Source organism: Erpetoichthys calabaricus, chromosome 1 (assembly GCF_900747795.2).
Source record: "Erpetoichthys calabaricus chromosome 1, fErpCal1.3, whole genome shotgun sequence".
Classification (NCBI taxonomy): domain Eukaryota; kingdom Metazoa; phylum Chordata; class Cladistia; order Polypteriformes; family Polypteridae; genus Erpetoichthys; species Erpetoichthys calabaricus.
The window spans coordinates 18761797-18785646 of NC_041394.2; the positions used below are offsets into that span (position 1 = coordinate 18761797).

Here is a 23850-nt window from a genome sequence, read left to right on the forward strand (position 1 = left end):
AACAGAAGAGAGAGTAGGGGTTAGTACAGATTATGAATGAATAGTAGTTATAATGAATTGGATATACAGAGTATCAGGATTAAATTAAATTAAAGTGAAGTTATGAGAAGGCCATGTTAAAATAATGTGTTTTCAGCAGTTTTTTTAAAGTGCTCCACTGTATTAGCCTGGCGAATTCCTACTGGCAGGCTAGTAGTTTTTTTATTTCGGGCACTGTACGACTTTGTGAACTTGAGCTTTCAAGTTTCTCCGACACACTATGTCACTCGATCAACTTCCTTTTGTTGATTATACCACTGTTAAAACCAACAAATAGTACGTTTTTCTTTGCCTCCACTTGGTATTCGCTGAAATTCTTATATATTCCCCCGTGCTTTTCACATTGTCTTTTCACAGAAGGCTGAGCTTAAGGGCTATTTATATTTATATTCATATTCAAAGAGGCGTAATTCTGGGAGGAGTTGTGGTGGGACAGAAGGCGTGTGCACGTGCGTTACTGTTCACACTGATCAGGATTTATGTAGTGGAAGAACGTGGAAGTTTGCGTACGCACAGATTCCTGCATCTGGATTTTTTCTGTGCGTACGCACATTCCGCTTTTGTGCTTCCGCCATGTTATTGTGCGAGTTCTACGCATGGCGTTATACATGAGGCCCCAACTGTTTACCACACTATTTGCTCACTTATTCCAATTGTCTGTGGTTCTCTGTGTGTCGATTGGAGTGCCTTTTTTTCTACATAGAAAATCCATGCAGAAAAAGTTGCAATAAAAGATGAAAAGTATTAAAAAGTGTTTCATTAATGAAGTTTGGCATGTTACAACATGGGAAATGTTTTTAACAAAACCGAGCTTTTCAGCCGAACAAGCTGGCCAATCGTATTAACCCAGTTTCTCCAAAATAACACCAGTCAAGGTATGAAGGTCTCGGAACTCCTCACCACGCTACTTCGTCGTTTATTCCATGTGTCTGTGGTTCTCTGTGTGAAGAACTCTAATGTTCGTGTGAAATTTACCCTTAAGTTTCCAACTGTGTCCCCCGTGTTCTTGATGAACTCATTTTAAAGTCACAGTCTCGATCCACTGGACTAATTCCCTTCATAATTTTAAACACTTCAATCATGTCACCACTTAATCTTCTTTGTCTTAAATTGTAAAGGCTCAGCTCTTTTAATCTTTCCTCATAACTCATCCCCTGTAGCCCCGGAATCAGCCTCATCGCTCTTCTCTGGACCTTCTCTAGTGCTGCTATGTCCTTTTTGTAGCCTGGAGACCAAAACTACACCCAGTACTCTAGATGAGGCCTCACCAGTGTGTGTTAAAGCTTCAGCAGAACCTCCTGTGACTTGTACTCCACATATCAAGGCGCTATATAACATAACATTCTCTTAGCCGCCTTAATTTGTGTATACAATATTGTTCCAAATCAATTTAACATGAAAATGTTTAGTCAATCTAATATTTTTAAACCTATGACTGCGGTGGGTTGGCACCCTGCCCGGGATTGGTTCCTGCCCTGTGTTGGCTGGGATTGGCTCCAGCAGACCCCCGTGACCCTGTGTTCGGATTCAGCGGGTTGGAAAATGGATGGATGGATGAAAAGAAAACACCAATACACATTCATTGACATATTTAACTTTTCAAACTTGTTTTCTTTCAAAACTTTGGCAGTGGCAGGTCTGTGGAGACAGAGTCAAAAGTGGTTATTGGAGTCTGAGTTGGAAAAAATGTACCAATCCGGCTAAATGTAAATTGTAATATAATGTATTAAAATTTCCAATTTCATATTTACTAATTTTCAACTATTTTATTCTTCCAGCTTTTTGATAAAAATGTAGCCTCTTTTTAATTTTTAAGTTTCATCTTTTATTCACCTCCCACAGTCCAAAGACATGCAGGTTAGGTGCATTGGCAATCCTAAATTGTCCCTTGTGTGTGTGTGTGTGCCCTGCTGTGGGCTGGCGCCCTGCCCAGGATTTGTTTCTGCCTTGCACCCTGTGTTGGCTGGGATAGGCTCCAACAGACCCCCGTGACCCTGTAGTTGGGATATAGTGGGTTGGATAATGGATGGATGTATCTTTTATTCAGTGGTATCCAATGTTTGTAACTTCTTCAATAAAAAATATTTAAAAAGCCACAGTGGATTCCCTTCAGCCTTTAAACCCAAACTGTAACAGGGTTAGGGAGCTAAAAAGTGACCTGATGATTCACAAGATGGATAAATAGATGCTGTAGATACTTTATTGATTCCCAGGGAAATGGCAGTGATGAAGTGCCTTGCATCCTGTGTGCTTTCATTCAGCATAATAAATACACAGGTCTTTGAGGAGTCGGAGTCTGTGGTGGCAAAAACCGAGGAGTCAGATTCAAAGGTTTTGTGTCCCTACTCCGCAGCCCTTTGGGTGGCCATCATTTGTGCACTCTTTTTTCTTTTTTTTTCTTTCCTGGTGTTTCATCCCACAGTAGACCACCATCATACTAACATCCCAACGTCCCTCGTACTTTCTTTCCATCTCCTTGATATCCTGATGGAATTGTTCACCCTGCTCTTCACCCACCACTCTAAGATTTTAAGGGAAAAATTCAATTCCAAAAAGTGCTCTCTTGAGACTCGTGTTGCAACCCAGTTCCTTAAACATGTACATTTTTCACCATTTCTTTTTCATTTAGATCATTATTCGTCATGAAAAAAATTACTTCTTTGAATAACACCCAAGACCCTCGTTTTATGTTGTTCATTGCAACATCAAACTCTGCATCAGAATTCAATTTTCTAATTTCAAGTCTGGCTAAAATTTAGCCAGAGACAAATATTTTTGACAGCCCTCTATTTGATAGGGCTTTGACGACGACTTCATTAAACCAAGTTTAGTATGAACTGGTGGTAGGAGATCTTTATGTGGATCCACTAAGCTGTAGCTGTTTCTTGCTGGCCATTCTTTCTGAACCCGAAGTCCATTTTTGGCTTTGCTGCCCCACTCACAGAGCAGATATGGGAGATACTGTGTCTGCTCAGACGGCGTCACGTCCTGCTAGGGCTCATCACCATGTTCAGTTCCAGCTATATTCTGATTGTATTATCGAATAAAATAACTGTTTTGCTTTAAACATAGTTTTTAATATGAGAAAATAATACATTTAGACAGATTGTCCCATTAAAATAAAATGTGAATAATTATGTTGTGAAAAAAATTATATAATTGACAGTTGAAATGTTTTTTGTTCAAATGTTATGGGATGGAAAAAAGGTGTTTTTCATTTTTGAATTCAGTGTCCAAGAATATTAAAAAATGAACATTAAGTAATCAAAGCTATTTTTTTTCCAATGTATAACTCTGAAAATAAATAAAGTTATAAAAAGAAAGTAAAAAGTAAAGAACAGTCGTTTCTAACAAGTAGCAGAGAATCTTACTTCTTCTTTCGGCTGCTCCTGTTAGGGGTTGCCACAGTGGATCATCCATCCATCCATCCATTTTCCAACCCGCTGAATCCGAACACAGGGTCACGGGGGTCTGCTGGAGCCAATCCCAGCCAACACAGGGCACAAGGCAGGAACCAATCCTGGGCAGGGTGCCAACCCACCGCAGGACACACACAAACACACCCACACACCAAGCACACACTAGGGCCAATTTAGAATCGCCAATCCACCTAACCTGCATGTCTTTGGACTGTGGGAGGAAATCGGAGCGCCCGGAGGAAACCCACGCAGACACGGGGAGAACATGCAAACTCCACACAGGGAGGACCCGGGAAGCGAACCCAGGTCCCCAGACTCCCAACTGCGAGGCAGCAGCGCTACCCACTGCGCCACCGTGCCGCACAGTGGATCATCTTCTTCCATATCTTCCTGTCCTCGTCATCTTGTTCTGTTACCCCCATCTCCTCCATGTCCTCTCTCACCACATCCATAAACCTTCTCTTAGGCCTTCCTCTTCTCCTCTTCCCTGGCAGCTCTATCCTTAGCATCCTTCTCCCAATATACCCAGCATTTCTCCTCTGCACATGTCCAAACCAACGCAATCTTGACTCTCTAACTCTCTCATTTCTAATCCTATCCATCCTCGTCACACCCAATGCAAATCGTAGCATCTTTAACTCTGCCACCTCCAGCTCTCTACCGTCCTGTAGACCTTCCCTTTCACTCTTGCTGATACCCGTCTGTCACAAATCACTTCTGACACTCTTCTCCGCCCATTCCATCCTGACTGCACTCTCTTTTTCACTTTTCTTCCACAATCTCCATTACTCTGTACTGTTGATCCCAAGTATTTAAACTCCTCCACCTTCTCCATCTCTGCTCCTTGCATCCTCACCATTCCACTGACCTCCCTCTCATTTACACACATGTATTCTGTTTTGTTCCTTCTGACCTTTATTCCTCTCCTCTCTAGAGCATATCTCCACCTCTCCAGGTCTCTTCAAACTGCTCCCTACTATCTATGGTCCGACAGGCAGGGAGGGCAGGAAAATCCAAAAACTTCAGTTGGTGGGATGTTTGAGAAAATCAACCTGTGGGTAATATTATTGCAGAATGTTAACATGGCATACAGCAGATTCAGAAAGTGCGCAGACCCCTTTACTTTCTGCACAGTTTGTGTTGTGGATTTAATTTGAAATGAATACATTTGCCATTCTTGCCCATTAAATGTACACTCAATAACCCATAATGGCAAAGTTGAAAGAAAAAAAAAAAATGTTTTCAGAAAAGTTTGACAATCTATTCAAAATCAAAAACTGAAATCTCTCTTTCTCAATGAAAAGTTGAAAGTGAAGGGGTCACAATACTTTCTGAATCCACTGCACATCTTTAAAAAAACGAACAAATGAACATTATAGCTGCAGTGCATCGAGTCTCCGAAATGAACGCATGCACGGTGTGTACACAATTGGAAGATAGTACAGTAGAAATCCTCCCAGCAGCAAGCCAATTTCCCCCCGTTCTGAGAATGTTCCCCCCCCCCCCCCCGATTCTGAAAAGATCGCTTAAGTATTGCTTACTCATTTACACATAAAACCCATAACGCCACTCTATTGTAAAGATACAGTAAGTCTTGTCACTTGTATAAGTAACCTAGGGCAGGGGTAGGCAACGTCGGTCCTGGTGAGCCACAGTATGTGCAGGTTTTTGTTCCAACCCAGTTCCTTAACGAGAACTCAATTATTGCTGATGAAGCACATATTGCTTAAGTGACATTTTAATGCTTCATTTTAGTGGTCTCGCTTGTTAAGGTTCTCCAACCTTAATTGCTTATTTCAATCTTAAACTGCTGCATTCAGTGTTTTAATTGCTCCTTATTAGCAATAAGATGTAAAACAGGGGTAGGCAACTTCGGTCCTGGTGAGCCGCAGTGGCTACAGGTTTTCATTCAACCCAATTGCTTAATTAGAAACCAATCATTGCCAATCTCAGACCTTATTTAATTTTATGGCTTGTTAGTCTGTGCAATGTAAGGCTTTTATATCGTAGATTTTTTTCCTTTCCAAGGATATCATCCAAATGATTTGAAGCCTAACACAGATCATTTTCAGTCTGTCACATTTTTCGATTAAGCGTTTTATTAAATCAAACCGTGCATGATGAACACACACAGATGTAATTAGAAAAAAGCTCGCTGGAGAACTGCTGGCTGCTTTGTCTTTTACATCTTATTGCTAATAAGGAGCAATTAAAACACTGAATGCAGCAGTTTAAGATTGAAATAAGCAATTAAGGTTGGAGAACCTTAACAAGCGAGACCACTAAAATGAAGCATTAAAATGTCACTTAAGCAATATGTGCTTCATCAGCAATAATTGAGTTCTCGTTAAGGAACTGGGTTGGAACAAAAACCTGCACATACTGTGGCACTCCAGGACCGACGTTGCCTACCCCTGACCTAGGGGGTCAAGCCCCCCTGTGCCTTTGGCAGCCAGAACATTTAGTAAAATCTCTAAATGTACTAAAGAAAAATGATTATTTATTGGAGTCAAAAATCACGAAAATTCTATAAATATGTAAAAGAAAATTATTAACAGAGTAAAAATCATGAAATGAGAATAAAATATTTACTCTCTTACCGATTGGAGTATTCCCTTAAACTGAGGTCCACTATGCTTAATGCAAACTGTTTTGATATTTTACTTTATAATTTAAAAACCGAATAACAACCTGAAAATCTAACAACATTGCATTAAAGTTCGATAAATTCTGAAAAGAATGATACCAAACATATATATGTAGGTTTTAAAATGAGCCCAACTTAAAGCGTGACAAAAAAGTCACATAAAATCGTTGTAGTTTTAGGCTTAGGATTTTATATATATAGAGAGAGTAGATTATGTTGTCCAAGCTAGTTAGCGAACTTACCCAGTCTACAGTTGTACTGAAATATTTATTAAATTATTCTGATGAAAAATCCTTTCCGACTTTCAGTGTGCAATGCCTACCTGTACGCCACCTGCATAAGAATGGCGCGCTTTTGCACTACATGGAGAATCGTCTCAAATGACGGGCAGTGTAGTTATCCAAAACAGATTAAAACATTTGACTTGATAAACAATCATGCTAATGAAATAAATCGGTGAATATATTCTTTAGTGAAATTAAAATTTAATTAACTCTGTTAGGAAAGAGCACTCTAAACATGCAGTGTTCTGCTCTCTGATTATGAACAGTTTTGTTAAAATGGAACAACTCAAGGTAGTGATTATCCCAAAATCTGGATTGATGGAAGTTTATTTGTCTCAATGGGTGAACTATAGTTTTTTGCAGAATCTGAATACTTGAAATAAATAGAAAAAATACACAACAGAATTAGTGACATGGCTGAAGATAAAGAGTGCAGTCCCATGTCTCAGTAATGCGCTATACAAGTGCATTACTGTTGGTATAAAGGCCCCCCCAGTCGTGTTTATTGACACACTTCTGCTGAATGATTCATTAGCTGAAACTCCTCATTGTTGGTGTGTCAGAGAGAGGATGTGCAGCACTGTTCATAATGGCACTCAGTTTTGTGTTAATCCTCTGTTTCATTCCTGCCTCCAGGGGGTCCAGAGGGTGTCCCACAATTGAGCCTGCCTTCTTAATCCACTTGTTGATTTGTTGGGCCTTTTCTTGAAGTGGTGTTACGGACTCCGCACACAATAGCAGAGAAAATTGCACAGACCATCACAGATTTCTAGAACATGTAAAGGATGTCACTAATCATATTAAAGTAACAGTCTCATAAGAAAAAAGACTGTTCTGCCCTATCCTGTATATTTTCTCTGTGTTATGAGACCAGTCAACCCTGCCATTGACATGAACCCCCAAATGCTTGTAGCAGTGCAGAGTCTCTGTCTACTCCCAGAATAGTGACCAGGCGAAGAAGTCATTAAGCAATTCCTTATTTTTTCTAATGTTGATTTGCAGACACTTCTCAAAGTTCTCACCCTGACTCTTCTCTCCTGTTTCATCCTCTTATCAATACAACAACATTATTTCTAGGTTACGATTTGGAGTGTAAGATGAAAGACATTCTGAAATATAGGACTGAGCAGATTATCGAAGGCTTTGTAAACCATAAGCAGTATTTTAAAGTCAATTCTAAATGACACAGGTAACCAATGTAGTGACATCAGAACTGGGGTGATGTGCTTGGATTTTCGTTTCCAAGTTAAGATTCTAGCAGCTTCATTCTGCATGAGTTTCAATCGATTGATGTCTTTCTTGGGTGGTCCTGAGAGGAGTGCGTTACAGTAATCTATCCGACTGAAAACAAAAGCGCAAACTAATATCTCAGCTTCTTGCAATGTTACAAGAGGTCTAACTTTTGCTAAATTTCTTAATTGAAAAATTGCTGTCCTAGTGATCCAATTAATATGCGATTTAAAATTCAGGTGAGAGTCAATAGGTACCCCTAAATTCTTTACCTCTGTCTTGACTTTTAATCCTAATGGATCAAGTTTATTTCTTGATCGCTGCGGTAAGCCAACCTTCTCCCGGTCACTCCTGCTCCAAACAAGCGCTCAGCAGGAGCGACCACTACCGCCTAATACCCTTATTATATCCATTTTTTTTACCAATCACTAAAATTTCTCTTTTCTCCTTGTTTAGTTTGAGAAACACAAGCAAGAGATTGTATCAGTGAATCAAGAGAGTCAGGGTCATCAGGCGCTATTGATAAATACAGTTGTGTGTTGTCAGCATAGCTATGGTAGCTCACATTATGCCCCGAGATAATCTGACGTAACGGAAGCATGTAAATCGAAAAGAGCAGTATATACCCCATTAGTGCAGAATCGTCTGAGAATTTCTGCAAGTGACATGACCTGCTGTTATATTTATAGTCAAGAGGTTAGGTTAGGTTTAGGTTTATTTGTCATATATAGGTTAACACAGGGTCAACATACAATGAAATGTGTATGACGAGAAAAACAAGTCACTCAGCCTAGATCCAATAAAGCTTAAAAAAAGATTACAAGTTAAAAATAGACAAGCCATATAAAATAAAATGTGTATGTTTTAAAAGAAGTTATAGAGCAATATGAGTTGAATGAGCAGCAAGTACAAATGACAGTTATTGCACGGATAATGTTTTATAAGTACAGATGCATATTCCATAAAGTGCAGATGCATGTTCCAGTCAGTATTCTGAGTGTGTGCAGGTATAGTTTGTGTGTGAGTAGTGCAATGTAGATGTAGTGCAATGTAGATGTAATGTAAGTGTATGTAAGTGTTCAGGTGTTGCTGTTGAGGAGTCGAAGAGGTGTACAGAGTGAAGAGAGAAGCAGTGAAATTAAAATTGGTGGTGCTCCAGTGTTACTCACACATTCCTTGAGTCTGCCCGACAGACGGTCCATTATCCAGGACACCATAGGCTCATTCACCTACATATCTTAGTTGACCCCTTAACATGGATAGCTGGATGGTACTGAAGACCACTGGAGAAATCAAAAATCATAATCCTCACAGTGCTACCAGCTTTGTCCAGGTGAGAATAATGGTTGGAGAGCAGGTAGTTCATTTAATCTTTCGCTCCAGTGAAAGACGAGGCTTTTTAGTCCAGTTTGATAGGCAAACTGCAATGGGTCCAAGTGGTTTTTCACAAGAGGTCTCCGGTAGGACCAGCATTTTGATGGTCTTCATGATGTGGGGTATAGAGCAGGGGTCGCCAACTCTGGTCCTGGATGGCTGCAGTGGCTGCAGGTTTTCATTCTAACCCTTTTCTTAATGAGTGACCTGTTCTTGATGCTAATTAACGTCTTTTGAACTAATTTTAATTTATTTATAGCTTTCGTTTTTGAAGGAATATTCTAGTCTTTAACCCTTGTAACTTTTAACTCTAAAACAGAGCACGAGCCACCCGCACATACTGTATTTGTCTGTGTACCATGCGAACATTTTTTCCCGAAAATTAGCATTGGAAAATCAGGTGCGCGTCATACACGAGGAAATTTTTTTCTGTAATGTTTAATTCTTCTGCTTGGGCTCTCTTGCTCGCGCGCTCTCTCTCTCTCTCTCTCTCTCTCTCTCTCTCTCTCTCTTGCTCGTTCGCTCGCGCTCTCTCTCTCTCTTGCTCGTTCGCTCGCGCTCTCTCTCTCTCTTGCTCGTTCGCTCGCGCTCTCTCTCTCTCTTGCTCGTTCGCTCGCGCTCTCTCTCTCTCTTGCTCGTTCGCTCGCGCTCTCTCTCTCTTGCTCGTTCGCTCGCGCGCTCTCTCTCTCTCTTGCTCGTTCGCTCGCGCTCTCTCTCTCTCTTGCTCGTTCGCTCGCGCGCTCTCTCTCTCTTGCTCGTTCGCTCGCGCTCTCTCTCTCTCGCTCGTTCGCTCGCGCTCTCTCTCTCTCGCTCGTTCGCTCGCGCTCTCTCTCTCTCGCTCGTTCGCTCGCGCTCTCTCTCTCTCGCTCGTTCGCTCGCGCTCTCTCTCTCTCGCTCGTTCGCTCGCGCTCTCTCTCTCTCTCGCTCGTTCGCTCGCGCTCTCTCTCTCTCTCGCTCGCGCTCTCTCTCTCTTTCTCGCTCGTTCGCTCGCGCTCTCTCTCTCTCTCTCGCTCGTTCGCTCTCGCTCGCTCTTTCATCATGCAACAAAAGCAGAAGGGCATTTCGTGGAAAACGTGCCCTAAACTCTTCCTATACAATCACAACGCGCGTCGTACACGGGGCAAATTTTTTTCGTGATTTTCTTTGTAAAGATTAGGTTGCACGTCTTACACGAGCAGCAGCTGATCGAGCAAAGAGGAGGTAAAATAAAACTATGCGTTTCCCATTGTATCACCATTTAAGAGGGGGTGTCGAAGAAGCAACCGCGTCTCCTTGGAGTGCATTCATCCCCCCCTCTTCACAATGCGAGCAGCAGAGACGTGAAGTGGTTGACGCGTAGCTCAGGTGGGGAGTTGGGGGGTGGGCGAGCGAAGCGAGCAAGGGGGCAAAGCTCCCTAGTAGAAATAAAAGCTAGTATACAAAGGCAAAACTGTAATAAGCTTGGTCCACACCCCCCTTTTAGCACCTGATCCCTGGATTGCTTGAGTCCAGTGATTAGCTCCAGTCCATCTCCAAACATCTCTCGTGTTATTCAGAGTGGGTTTGTTTACTGTTTTAGCTTTGCAAGCTTCTGATCCTTCACTCAGCTTTTTCTTGAGCACTCGTCGTACACCTTTGAGATCCTCTTTGTCACCAGATTTGAATGCTACTGTCTTCTCATTCATGGGTCTCTTTAAAAGACTTTACCTTTTCCAAAGTAAAGTTTATGTGAAAAAAAAACTCTTGATTGTTTGTTTCTTCTTGTATCCCTCTCACAGTGAGTCTGATGGCAATCGTAGTGAGTCGGATGACTCCACCAGAGGACTTGAAGATGCCGCTCATCTGACCCCGGTCAGTCAAGAGGATCACAACACTATAAACAACAATATCCTCCTTTCAACAACAAGCACTCCGTGCAGCACGTCCAGCTCTATGCTTCTCAATGGTAGTTTGATCAACGCCAACACGCAGCCGTTTCTTTTCAACGGGGGATCTCTAGTGCAGGCCTCTAATGGCCGGGTGATCATCAATGGGCTGACGTTTAGTGATGGACAAACTATTACACTTAGCCCTGTCAGCAGTAATCCTCCTCTACTTGTAACTGGCTCAACAGTCATTGGAAGCAAGCCCGTAACTGGCACTCAGCAGGCCAACAATATAGAACAGAAAGACCCTGCTGTTGCGTCCATTCTGCCAACCATCATTGTGAATACGGGCAGCACCACATTGTCTCTTCCAGCAGTTGGAGATGGGGTTGGAAAGAGTGAAGAAGATGAACAGTCAATGCCGACGTCCCTGGTTTACGGGAACACTTCCAATCTGGGAGCCTCCAATGGCATGGACCTCAAGATTGAAAGCTTGCAGCCCACTATGGAGACTTGCCCCACCCCCAGCACAACCTCCTCAGTGGTGTTCAACCAACAAGGGACAACACTGACTATTCCAGGTGTACCTGGAGAATTTAGAGTAGATGAGCAGCAGGCGTTACATTCAGGGTCCCCTTCCACCCCAACCTTGCAAACAAGCCAGGTGGTCCCACTGCCTTCCCAGCAACAGGCTACAGTATTAACATCTTCCGCAAATCAGCTCGCCTCTGCTCCACAAGTCTTGGCTCTGCCACAGGTTGTGCCTTCAATCCCAGGAATCCCCGTGTCCCAAGTCATCCAAGCCCCGCCGTCGCAGGGAACCACTTGTCCGCAACTTGTGCCAGTCTCCCCAGTTACAACCCAACTCAACCAGACTGCTCCAGCTTTTCAGCTTCCACAGGGAATTCCTCAGCAACAGGTGGTGACCTCGGCAGCTCTGCCCCATATCTCCCAAGTTGGGACCTCGCCAGCTCCACCGCTGACAGTTCAGCAGGTCATCCAGACTCCACAGGGGCTGCAGACAGTACAGACTCTATCCCAGTTGCCCGCACCTCAGATCATCCCCATCTCTTCCCCAACTCAAGTCGTTCCCCTTTCGCAGCCAGGGCAAGCTTCACCAAATGCGACCCCTACTGCACAGATTGTTCCACTGTCTGCTCAGGTGGTATCACCCTGCCCACCTCCTCTGCCACAAGTGGTACCCAGTTCACAAACAGTGCCAGGGACATTCCAGATACTCACAAGTGTAAATAATGGCAACAACAGTGCTGTCAAGTACAGCCAGCCTAACACCATCCAGTTTCCTAGTAGCTCTCCTGTGGCACAAAATGGCGGAAGCATAGGCTGTACTACAGCAGGGGTACAACTCATCAACTCTGGCGGCATCTTCCAGCTACCTGCAGCTGCTCCAGGTCAGTTTCAATGTGTTTTATGGTGATTGAGCAGGAATGCTAAGTGCTCTCCATATTTGTTTAACTTGTCCTCAATCGGGTCTGCATCAATGTGAAGACCTGCTGGTTTTGTAATCCAGGCCCTTTTCTCTACATGATGAGAATACCACACATATGTTTAGTTGCCCTGCAGTAAGGAGACCACGGTTCACATTCCCAGGTCCTCTCTGTGTGAAGTTGGCATGTTCTCCCTTCCTCCAGGTGTTCCAGTTTCCTTCCACAGTCCGCAGACATTCTGGTCAGGTGAACTGGAGATGATAAATTGGCCACCCTGTGTGTGAATGTGTGTTTGACACGAGGTGCTCCTGCCTTGTGACCTCTGCTTTCTGGGATGGTCTCTGGTTCCCCCGTGACCCACTCGGGATAAAGCAGATTTGAAAATGGATGGATGGGTAGTTTCAACATGAAGGTTTACTTTTATGTTGCTCCTTTCAAGGTAATGATACGAATTCAAAGTTGGTTTCAGAGCCATCAAAGTTTCCCCGTGGGTCTAAATACGAACTTTACTTATTATTGTCCTGTGTTGTTAGTTATAATAATAATAATAATAATAATAATAATGATTCATTTTATTTATAAGGCACTTTACATTTGTAGTAAATCTCAAAGTGCTACATAAAAGAAATTTAACAAAGACCAAACAAGATAAAAACAGAGAGAACACAACAACAATTAGTGGCATTCCTATTAATATGCTTTACTAAATAGAAAAGTCCTTAGCTGCTTTTTAAAACAGCCCACTATCTGCTGTGTTCTCAGATTCTCTGATAGGCCATTCCAGAGCCGTGAAGCAGCGACTGCAAAGGCTCGGTCACCCATTGTACGAAGTTTGGTCACAGGGGGGCAAAGGCAGTAGGTATTTGCAAAACGGAGGTTTCTTGTAGTGGATTGTAATATAAGAAGTTCCTTAAGGTATTGTGGAGCATTTCCATGAATACACTGATGAGCAGACAGAGTTTGTATTCAATAGAGGTGGATAGGGAGCCATTGAAGTCACCGAAAGATTGGTGAGATATGTTCATATTTCTGCACCATCATCAGAATTCTTGCAGCACTATTTTGGATTTGTTGGAACTTTTGAAGGCTCTTGCTGGGGATCCCGATGAGGAGTGCATTACAATAGTCCAGCCTGGAGGAGACAAAGGCATGAACCAGATTTTCAGCATCACAGAGGGAGAGGTAGGGACAGTTTGGCTATGTTTCAGAGATGGAAGGAATGCAATTTTACACAGGTGATGGACATGTGTATCAACTGACAGATGGGAGTCTAACTTGACAGCCAGATTTGTAACAGAAGGGGAGAGGGTAGTGGTATGACCAGAAAAGTAAATACAATTTATAGAGGAACGAAGATGATGGGGGGGTACTAATTAAAAGAGCTTCAGTTTTGGTGCTCATCAGCTTAAGGAAGTTCTTGGACATCCAGGCCTCAATCTCATCCAAGTAGGAGGAAAGAGTTGATGGAGGTGTAAGAGAAGTCGAATCCAGTCTCTCATAGAGCTGCATATCATCGGAATAGCAATGGAATGAAACTCCATGCCAGCCGATGATATGACCCAGGGGTAGCATATAGTTGTTAAAAAGGGTCAGCCCAAGGACTGATGCTTGTAGGACCCCACAGGTGAGAGTGTGGGTTATGAGATTTAGCATCTCCCAGGGCCACATACTTGGCCCTATCTGTGAGATAGGACTCAAACCACACCAGAGCAGTGCCAGAAAGTCCAATTATATGGTGGAGAAGAATATTATGGTCTACTGTATCAAATGCAGTTATGAGGTCCAGTAGGATAAGGAGTGATGGAGAGCCCTGATCAGCAGCCATCAGGGTGTCATTGGTGACTCTGACCAGGGCTGTCTCTGTACTGTGAGAAGATCAGAAACCAGATTGAAATTTTTTAAACGGATTGAATTTTTTGAGGTGATCCTGAAGTTGGACCAAAACAACCTTTTCCAAAACCTTAGACAAAAAATGGAAGGTTGGAAATTGGATGATAATTTGCTAGAACTTCAGGATCCAAAGATGATTTTTTTAAAATGAGGTCTAATTTTTGTAGTTTTCAAGGCCAGTGCGACTGAGCACTCAGAATTTTTGATGCGATTACTTTGTAAAAGCTCTCTTGAACTCCATATTGTAGAACTACAGCAAATACTTTAATAAAATCATGGAAGAACTATGGCATTATACTTCTCCTGCCGATGTTATGTTTAATTCACTTTGTCTCATGTAATCACAAAATAATTCCAGCATATCATTAAAATGAAGTCATTTCATGATGACACAGTGGTTGCATTGCTGCTTGTCAGGATCAGTGCCCTGGGTTCAAATTTCAGCTCATTTTTTAACCTCCTCAGCATTAGTTTTTTTGATCTTTTATTAAATTTATTAATAACATGTAACATTCCATACAATCAAGTCAAAACTTAACAAAACTAAATTCAAATCAACCCCATCCATGAGAAAGAGAGGAAGGCCAACTGCCCGAGTAAAACTATTTAAGTAGTAAGCAGAGAAAGGAGACTTTCTCCCCAATATAAATGCTTATCTAAAATATTAGGTTTTAAAAAAGTTCTGATCAGATCCTCTAAATGAGAATTAGATTTTTTTCCAATTTCAAATAGTATATAACATCAGCTACCCACGGACTGAACAGAGGTGTGTTAGGATTCTTCCATTTGAAGTCTACATGCTAATAGTGAAGTATTAAATCTCATCTTTCTACCATAAAATGTGTAGAATGCTTAAAGTAAACTCAGATGTGAAATGATACAAATAATAATAAGAAATGAATAATGATGATGATGCTAATACTGTACTGTATATTCTGTCGAAATATGTCTTTTGTGTGGTGTATATTTGAACAGGACAACTTAGGCTTAGGTGTGCGGTCATTTACCTGACACTATTCAGCATAAGGGTTCGTCTCAATAACAGTTCTATCATTCATGTCATCATCAAGAAATAACTTCAAATAAGTAAGTGGATTTTATTCTTGGTTGCCCCACAAAATCAAAACGAGGTGGTGCCGGTTTATTTGACGGGGAGGTCAACAGAAAACCAAACGTGATTGAGCATCACTTTTGGATTCCATCAGAATCGCTTTCAGTTTCGTTGTCCATTTCAGTTTCGCTGTCTGACGACAGATTCGTTTTGTCATCATTGCTCCTCAACATCACTGCAAAGATACAGTGGGGTGCTGAAAAACATTTTTTATGAGACGCCTTTATGAGACTAGGAGGAGATGCACCTACTCTGTTGCCTGGGTAACGCTCGGGCCTGATGCTTACATAAGACACGCCTACACTGTTGCCCAAGTAACATTCGGGACTGACGCTGTTGGCACTTTTACAGCCGAGTAATCCTCTGGTCTAACATTTACGTGAGATGCATCTATTCAATTGCCCAAGTGACACTCGGGACTAACACTTTTAGCACTGTTTTCACTGTCCAAGTGACGCTTGGGTCTAATGGTAAGGAGGTTAAACTGGCACAGTATGAGAGAGGGTATGTGTATGTACTGTACCTCAACCAAGTTTGGTAGGTTTGAAGAGGAATAAATTAAATTAATGATATTCTATGTCCTTCATGTAACACTCGACCAAGGGTACTAAGTTACAGTCCTGGTGGGCCACAGTGGCCGCAGGTTTTCTTTCCAGCCAGTTTCCTCATTAGAACTCAGTCCTTGCAGATAATGAAACTTGGTATTTATTGTAACTACGGTGTATGCCTTGTTAGCGCTTTCATTCTTCTAAGACAAATTTTAGTTACATTGTAGATCAGGGGTCCTTAATTACAGTCCTGGAGGGCCACAGTGGCTGCTGGTTTTCACTTCAACCAATTTCTTAATTTCAACCCATTCATTTACTACTAAAGCAATACGTTTTTTTAGGCTCAAGTTTAGTTATCTTGACTGTTACAATTAAGAAGCTTTTATTACCTGTTTTAGTTTTTAGCAGCTGCATTTAAGTTTTAATTGTTGCCTGTTTTGTTAACGAGGCATGAGTTACTAATGAAATGCAGATAACCAATAAACCTGCAGCTCTCCAGCTCATATGCTTCCTTTTAAACCTGTGCGTAGGCACCATAAAGAATCACTGTTAAGTGATTAGAAATAAATGAGAGGGGAACTGGAGGGGCCGTTAAGTTTAAATCTGTTCTTCTCCACAAAACACATGGATAATCTTCCCAGAGAGGGAAACTCTACAGTGCAATTAAAATTTCTCTTGGATGAATGAAAGCACAAACAAGCCAAACAGCTCCCTGCCAAGTCTGATGATCAACAAGGACCATCTTCTAATTAGGAAAGTAGCTGGAAGGAAAACCTGCGGCCCTCCAGGACCGTGACTGAGGACCCCTGCACCAGACCATCTTACAAATCGAAACCAGATGACTAGTGGCACTGTCTTTGTTATTCTTCATGCAGGTTAAGGCACCCTTACAACACTATATAATTTATTCATATACTATACATTAGTGCTGGGATGTATACCGGTTCGTACCAAAAAACGTTTGTTGTTTTTGTTATGATATGGATTTTTCTTATACCGGAACACCGGTTTAAATAGCCTAAGCAACATTCGGAACGTGGCACAGCGGGAAACTGTTTAAGGGGGGACCTTTTTCACTGCTACACTGCTAGACGCGCATGCAACAGAGTACATGCGTTAGTGGAGGTATTGAACAGTGGCGTAGCTGGGGGGTTTGGGGCAAGGGGGGACATCTGTCCCTGGATGCAGCATCCAGGGGGCGCCGAATTGATGTTCCCCATTGCATTTTGGCAAACAGGAGGGGGCGCAAAATCTTCAGTTGTCCCCGGGCGCTGAAAACCCTAGCTTACACTTCTGGTATTGAGCGGTCAAAATGGACAGAGAACGTTCCGAAACTGAAGCTGTAGCAGATGATAAAGTTGAACATGATGACACAGAAGAACTTTTGCTGAAAAAAAGGAGCCGTGTCTGTTGTCTGGAGATTTTTTGGTTTTAAAAGGTCGGATGTGGACCAAACAACTATTTACTGCAAATGCTGTCGAGCAAAAGTTGTCAACACAAGCAATTTGCTGCACCACCTTAGCCGCAAACATGCTTTGGAGTACCATCAATGTATGGAACTAAGTTTGGTACCCTTCACGTCCTCAGGTAAAACTGAAAAAGCTAGAGGACACTCGAGTCAGACGTCACTTGTAGACGCGTTTGCTGGAGGTACTGCCTATGACAAAAAAAAGCAAGCGGTGGTTCAAGATAACCAACGCCATTACAATCCATCTAGCTAACATGTCAGTGCACAGAAGTTGTTAACATTAACAGAAAGTGTAGTTGGTTTACACAATATCTTTACTATTTATTCCTTTTCTAAGACATGTTTAGTGCAATACAACTTTTGACAAGCACCTCTGGATATTTTACTAAGTCTAAATGCCTCTTTGGATGGTTGAAAATATGTTGTCAAAAATTGTTCAATAAACAGGTTCTATATTTTGACTGCAACTGTCCTGCAATGCGATTCCTTCTCTTCATTAGTGTCACCCCCTTGAAAACGATCACTTTATGGGGCCATGCAAACCTGGATTAATACTTGTGTGCACATTAAAATGTTTTTTTGTACAATGTACAATTTTCATGACAGTGGAATAGATTATTCTTAGCCAGTCTACTGCAGTAATTGCAGTGGAAAATGCGGTTAACATTCACTCATTCTTGGGGAAAAAAATGGTATAATTTTGAAAAATACCGTGATACAGAATTTTGGTCATACCGCCCAGCACTACTGTAGATTATTCTTTAAATTACAAGTGCACAGCTCTGTACACGGGTACAAATTATATTGAAACTCTTACACAAATCAAGCAAATGTCAGGTTTAAAAACCACACAGTAACTAATTTGATCACTGCTTACGTGGAATTTGCACATTCTCTCTGTGTCCATATGGGGTCCCACCCAACCCGCAAACGCAGCACATTTACCCCACATTCTAATGAAGGGGTGAAGAATGTTAAGTCATATGTTCTATCGTGGAGTCTCAAAGGTGTGAGGTCTCCAAAAGAAGCTTGTAAAGCAGGCCAAGACCCTCACTAGGCGGCCCAGATGAGGGCTGACCCAGTTTAGCTTACTCCAAATGACAGCAGTGAGCCTCCAGTATAGCAGACTCCAATATGGATGACGCTGGATGGAAGTTTACACATTAACTTTAAAGTTTAAAAAAAGTGGGAGGAAACCTGGAAAAACTCCAGCTTGTGAACCAATCGGCTTTCAATATAAATTGGCTGATTTTCACTACAAAAGACTCGGATCAGTGAATTGACCGATCACAAAAATGAACTTTTTTTCCCCTAACATCTTCTTTTCTAAGCTTTACGGCAATTTTGTTGCAGTGCTTTTTTTACATGAGCTTGTTACGGTAGTTGAGCTTTCACACTGCAAACGTAAAGTAAAGCAGACTTTACCAGAGAGAGAAGACTGGAATATGAACTGAAAAAACTGTGCAAATAGACAAACGGTAAGAAAAGCTGCTTTAAGAAATTCAGACGTTTACTTTGTCTTTTAAATGAAAATGGACACGACTTGAGTTTGGACAGCGAGCTTCTTTGAAATGCAGAAAGTTATACTTTTAATTAAAAAAAGAAAAGATAACGATGAATTTGAAATTGCTGCTTATTAAACAATAGGCCTTTTTTAAAAGGTTTGTACATTGTTTATTATTTGTTGTTGGGTATCATACAGAATAAGGTTTGGTAAGAAACACCTCAACAATTATGAATGTCTAGTTGATACTCTGAAGGAAAAAACACACCTTTATAAATATAATAAATGTATATATCCTTGGGCCGACCCTCTTTATATGCTACCCCTGGGTCACATCATCCGCAAGCATGGAGTTTTACTCCATTGCTATGCTGATTATACGCAGCTCTGTGTGAGACTGGATTCAACTTCTCTTATACCTCCATCAACGTTTTCCTCTTGCTTGGATGAGATTGAGGCCTGGATGTCCAAGAACTTCCTCAAGCTGAACAGCACCAAAACTGAAGCTCTTTTAATTGGCACCTCCCATCAACTTCGTTCCTCTGTAAATTGTATTTCCTTTTCTGACCGTACCATTACCCTCTACCCTTCTGTTACAAATCTGGGTGTCAAGTTAGACTCCCATCTGTCATTTGATACACACGTCCATCACCTCTGTAAAATTGCATTCCTCCATCTCCGAAACATAGCCAAACTCCGTCCCTACCTCTCCCTCTATGATGCTGAAAAGCTGGTTCATGCCTTTGTCTCCTCCAGGCTGGACTATTGTAATGCACTCCTCATCGGGATACCCAGCAAGAGCCTTCAAAAGCTCCAACAAATTCAGAATAGTGCTGCAAGAATCCTGATGAGGGTGCGGAAATATGAACATATCTCACCAATCCTTCGGTCACTTCATTGGCTCCCTATCCACCTCCGTATCGAATACAAACTCTGTTTGTTTACTCACCAGTGTATCCATGGAAATGCTCCACGATATCTTAAAGAACTGCTTATATTACAATCCACTACAAGAAACCTCCATTTTACAAATACCCACCGCCTTCGCCCCTGTGATCAAACTTCGTACAATGGGTGACCGAGCCTTTGCAGCCACTGCTCCACGGCTCTGGAATGGCCTACCAGAGAGCCTAAGAACACAGCAGATTGTGGGCTGTTTTAAAAAAACAACTAAAGACTTTTCTATTTAGGAAAGCTTATTAACAAGAATGCTATAATTATTGTTGTTTTATCTCCGTTTTTAACTTGCCTTGCCTTTGTTTAAACTTTTTATGTTGCACTTTGAGATTTACTGCTAATGTAAAGTGCCCCTATAAATAAAATTCACTATCATTATTATTATTATTATTATATTTTAGCAGCAAAAACCTGTTGGGCAATTAAGGAATCGTTGAAGTCGTCCTGTGCAGTTAGACAAGTGCCATGAAAAGCTTCTTTATTGAACTCGCACCTTTTTTATTCTGTCCTTTAAATTAAAATGAACATAACTTGAGTTTGGGTGGTAAGTGAGCTTGTGTTAAGTACAGCAGCTTACAATTTCAGTTAGAAAAAGAAAAGGTAAAGAAGAATATGAAATTGCTGCTTAGAAAACAATAAGCTTGTTAGCTTAACAACAAAGTTTCTCCATTTTACTTGTAAACTTGTTAGCTTTGTATCTTCTGATAAACATCTTATGATACATTGGCTGCTATTTTTAAAGATTTGTTCTGCGTTTATGATTTGCTTGAGTGTGTCCAAGTTTTGGTAAGAGTCAAGTACTGCATAATTAAAATGGAAATCCATATTTATGATTACACCTCAAGAATTATGAATGTGTAGTTGGTACACTGGAAGAAAAAACACTTGTAGAAATGTAGTAAATGTATATTTTAACAGCAAACAATGTACGCATGGCATAACACTCAATGACTAAGTTAACTGATATGAAAGTTGGAGCATTTCACATTATTTACTTCAAGAATTGGCTATTACTTTTTTAAATTATTGAATAGTTTTGTAGCAATGAGTTATATTTAAATGTAATAGTGATAACCAAATGCAGATGACATTAAATTTGTGGTTTTTAACAACTCTTTACAACTGAGTCACAAACAGAGCACAAAGAGGCTTGTGGTGGCTCAATGGCTTTCATACACAGAAGTGGCATCGACTGACGGGTGGTAGTGATGGAGGGTCTGTGACCAAGGGCTGTTCAGTTTCCTTTAACATAACATTTTTAAAAAGTATACCCAGTATAGTTGTCGTCTTATATAATGCACTACTGTAGCTGTCCATTTGTCTGTCCAGGATTTTAAAACCACCTGTAGCTCGCAAACTGTTTGAACTATTGACCTGAAATTTGGTACACATATTCTATGTGACATCTAGTATCTTGTTTCGGGGTGATAGTTTTTATTCCACTTTCTATTTTTATTTTATTTTATTGTAGAATCAACTCTCGGCAGCGGTCAGCAGGGCGGCTGTGCAGTGCATACGTACAGGCGCCATTCTCATACCATACCACCTTCGCTGTCACTTCCCCTACCTCTTCATATCTTAAGTCTTTAATCTGCCTCAAGAATGATTTAACTACCAGCTTAAGTGAAAAAATTAAGGAACACGTACTAAGTAATTGCAACACAAACACTGACTTAATTAGTTTTAATTAATGAGAAAAGATGCCGACGAAAGAAGAGAAGAAGCGGGTCGCTAGGGTGGAGAAAAGAAGAGCCGCTCAGGAAGCAGCAAGTGCATCAACCTCTGAGCAAACGAATGGTAAACGTACAGAGAAAGAGGATGAAAACTACAAGTCAAGTGTATTCACTGCACGTTATTGTGTACTGGTATCCAATAATTAGTAATTGAAAAATAAATATTAATACAAAATGACCAATACTAGCATTAAATCCGTATCAATATTAGCTAAAGAAAGGAGAAAAGAACTTAAATAATTTCCCCATCTAGGTATTAATATTAGGTAAACTACAGTAATGCACTAAAATAAGTATTTGGAAATTAACTTTTATTTTATTTTTTTTTGTATAATAGGAATAAAAATTGCATAAGATTGGCAAGATCAGGGCCTTTCCACGATTGTTTGTGTTTATTTGGGACTGTCTGGGCTCCAGAAATCAGGGGCTTAAGCCACTGCAGCTCCCCACCTCCTGATGCCACTGTTCATTTTTAAACCTGTCCTGTGTTTATATCAGCTAGGATATCTTCACTTTTCCTGTGTGTTTGTGTGTGTATATATGTGTATATATAATACATACACACACACACACACACACATACACAGAGTGGCATGCAAAAGTTTGGACCCCTTTGCTTAACATGTCTGTTACTGTGAATAGTGCAGTGAGCAGAAGATGAACTTATCATCAAAAGGCATAAAGTTAAAGATGGCACATTTCTTTTCAGCATTTTATGCAATATTCGTTAGAATTGTACAGAGGGTAAAGGAAAGGAGCACCATGCAAAGGTTTGGGCCCCCCCAGATATTTGAGGTCTCGGATTACTTTAACAAGGTGGTCTCAGACTATCATTAGTTTGTTAGCACTGTAGCTTATTCACTGTCATCGTTGGGAAACCAAGTGATGTAAATATCAAAGCTGTATAAGTTCTCTGACTTCTCGAACTTTGTCCCAACAATCAGCAGCCATGAGTTCCCCTAAGCAGCTGCCTAGCACTCTGAAAAAATAAAAGAATTGATGCTGACAAAGTAGCAGAAGGTACAACAAGACAGCATAGCATTTTCAGGTCACTGTTTCCTCAGTTCATTATGTTACTAAGAAATGAAAGTTAACAGGAATGGTGGAGGTCAAGTTGAGTTCTGAAGACCAAGAAAACTTTTTGAAAGAACTGCTCATTGGTTTGCTAGAAAGGCAAATAAATCCCCTCTTTGACTGCAAAAGACCTTCAGGAAGATTTAGCAGACCCTGGAGTGGTGGTCCACTGTTCTACTGTTCAGCAACACCTCAACAAATATGACCATCATGGCAGAGGCAGCAGAAGAAAACCTTTCCTGCATCCTCACCAAAAAAATCAGCACCAGGAATTTTGCAAATGAATATTTAAACAAGCCTGATGCATTCTGGAAACAAGTCTTGTAGACTGAAGTCTAGATAGAACTTTCTGGCCACAATATACAAAGGTATGTTTGGAGAATAAAGGGGGCCGAATTTCAGGAAAAGAACACGTCTTCGATAATTAAGCATAGCGGAGGATCAATCAGACTTCGGGCTTGTGTTGCAGCCAGTGGCACAGGGAACACTTCATTAGAAGAGCGAAGAATGGATTCAGATAAATGGCAGCAAATTCTGGAAGCAAATATCGCATCATCTGTAAAAATGTTGAAGTTAAAAAGTGGAAGGGTCCTACAATAAGATAATGAGCTGAAACACACCTCCAAATCTACAATGGAACACCTCAAGAGGTGCGAGCTGACGGCTTTGCCATGGCCCTCCAAAATCCGGACCTAAATATCAATGAGGATCGGTGCATAGATCTCAATAGAGCAGTCCATGTAAGACGACAAGAATCTTGCAGAATTAGAAACCTTTTGCAATGACAAATGGGCGCAAAGAATCCAAGTAAGAACTGAAAGACTCTTAGCTGGCTACAAAAAGCATTTACAAGCTGTGATCCTCGACAAAGGGGTTCTTACTAAATACTGACCATGTCGGGTGCCCAAACCTTTGCATACCACTATGTGTGTAAATTTTGCCATATATAAATTTATTGTAACAAAAGGCACTATATAGGCACCTGACCCAACACAGACTCACACCGGGGGCACGTATAAAAATAAACTTTTATTTTTCTTCACCTGTGGGGCACGTCTTCCCTGTAATCCCCAAAGGCACAACACAGTCCCAAGTACAAATAAAGCACCCAAAACACTCTTCTCCTTTGCAGCTACACACTCCTCCTTCAAGCATAGTCCTAGACCTAGTCCTACTCCTCCTCCTCCCAACTCTGGCCATGAGTGGTGGTCGCTGGCCCCTTTTATAGTCCACCCAGAAGTGCTTCAGGTGCTTGATTGCCGAGTTTCGGTGGCATTTCG

At 41.3% G+C, this 23850-nt stretch overlaps 1 protein-coding gene across 1 annotated transcript in view; it reads left to right on the top strand.

Annotated features, from left to right (window-relative positions):
• six5 (SIX homeobox 5) overlaps window positions 1-23850 on the top strand; it is a 42023-nt gene that overhangs the window by 10840 nt on the left and 7333 nt on the right. The window contains exon 3 of the mRNA XM_028795961.2: window positions 10751-12249. Coding sequence (XP_028651794.2) covers window positions 10751-12249 — 1499 coding nt within the window. The remainder of the gene's footprint in view (window positions 1-10750; window positions 12250-23850) is intronic.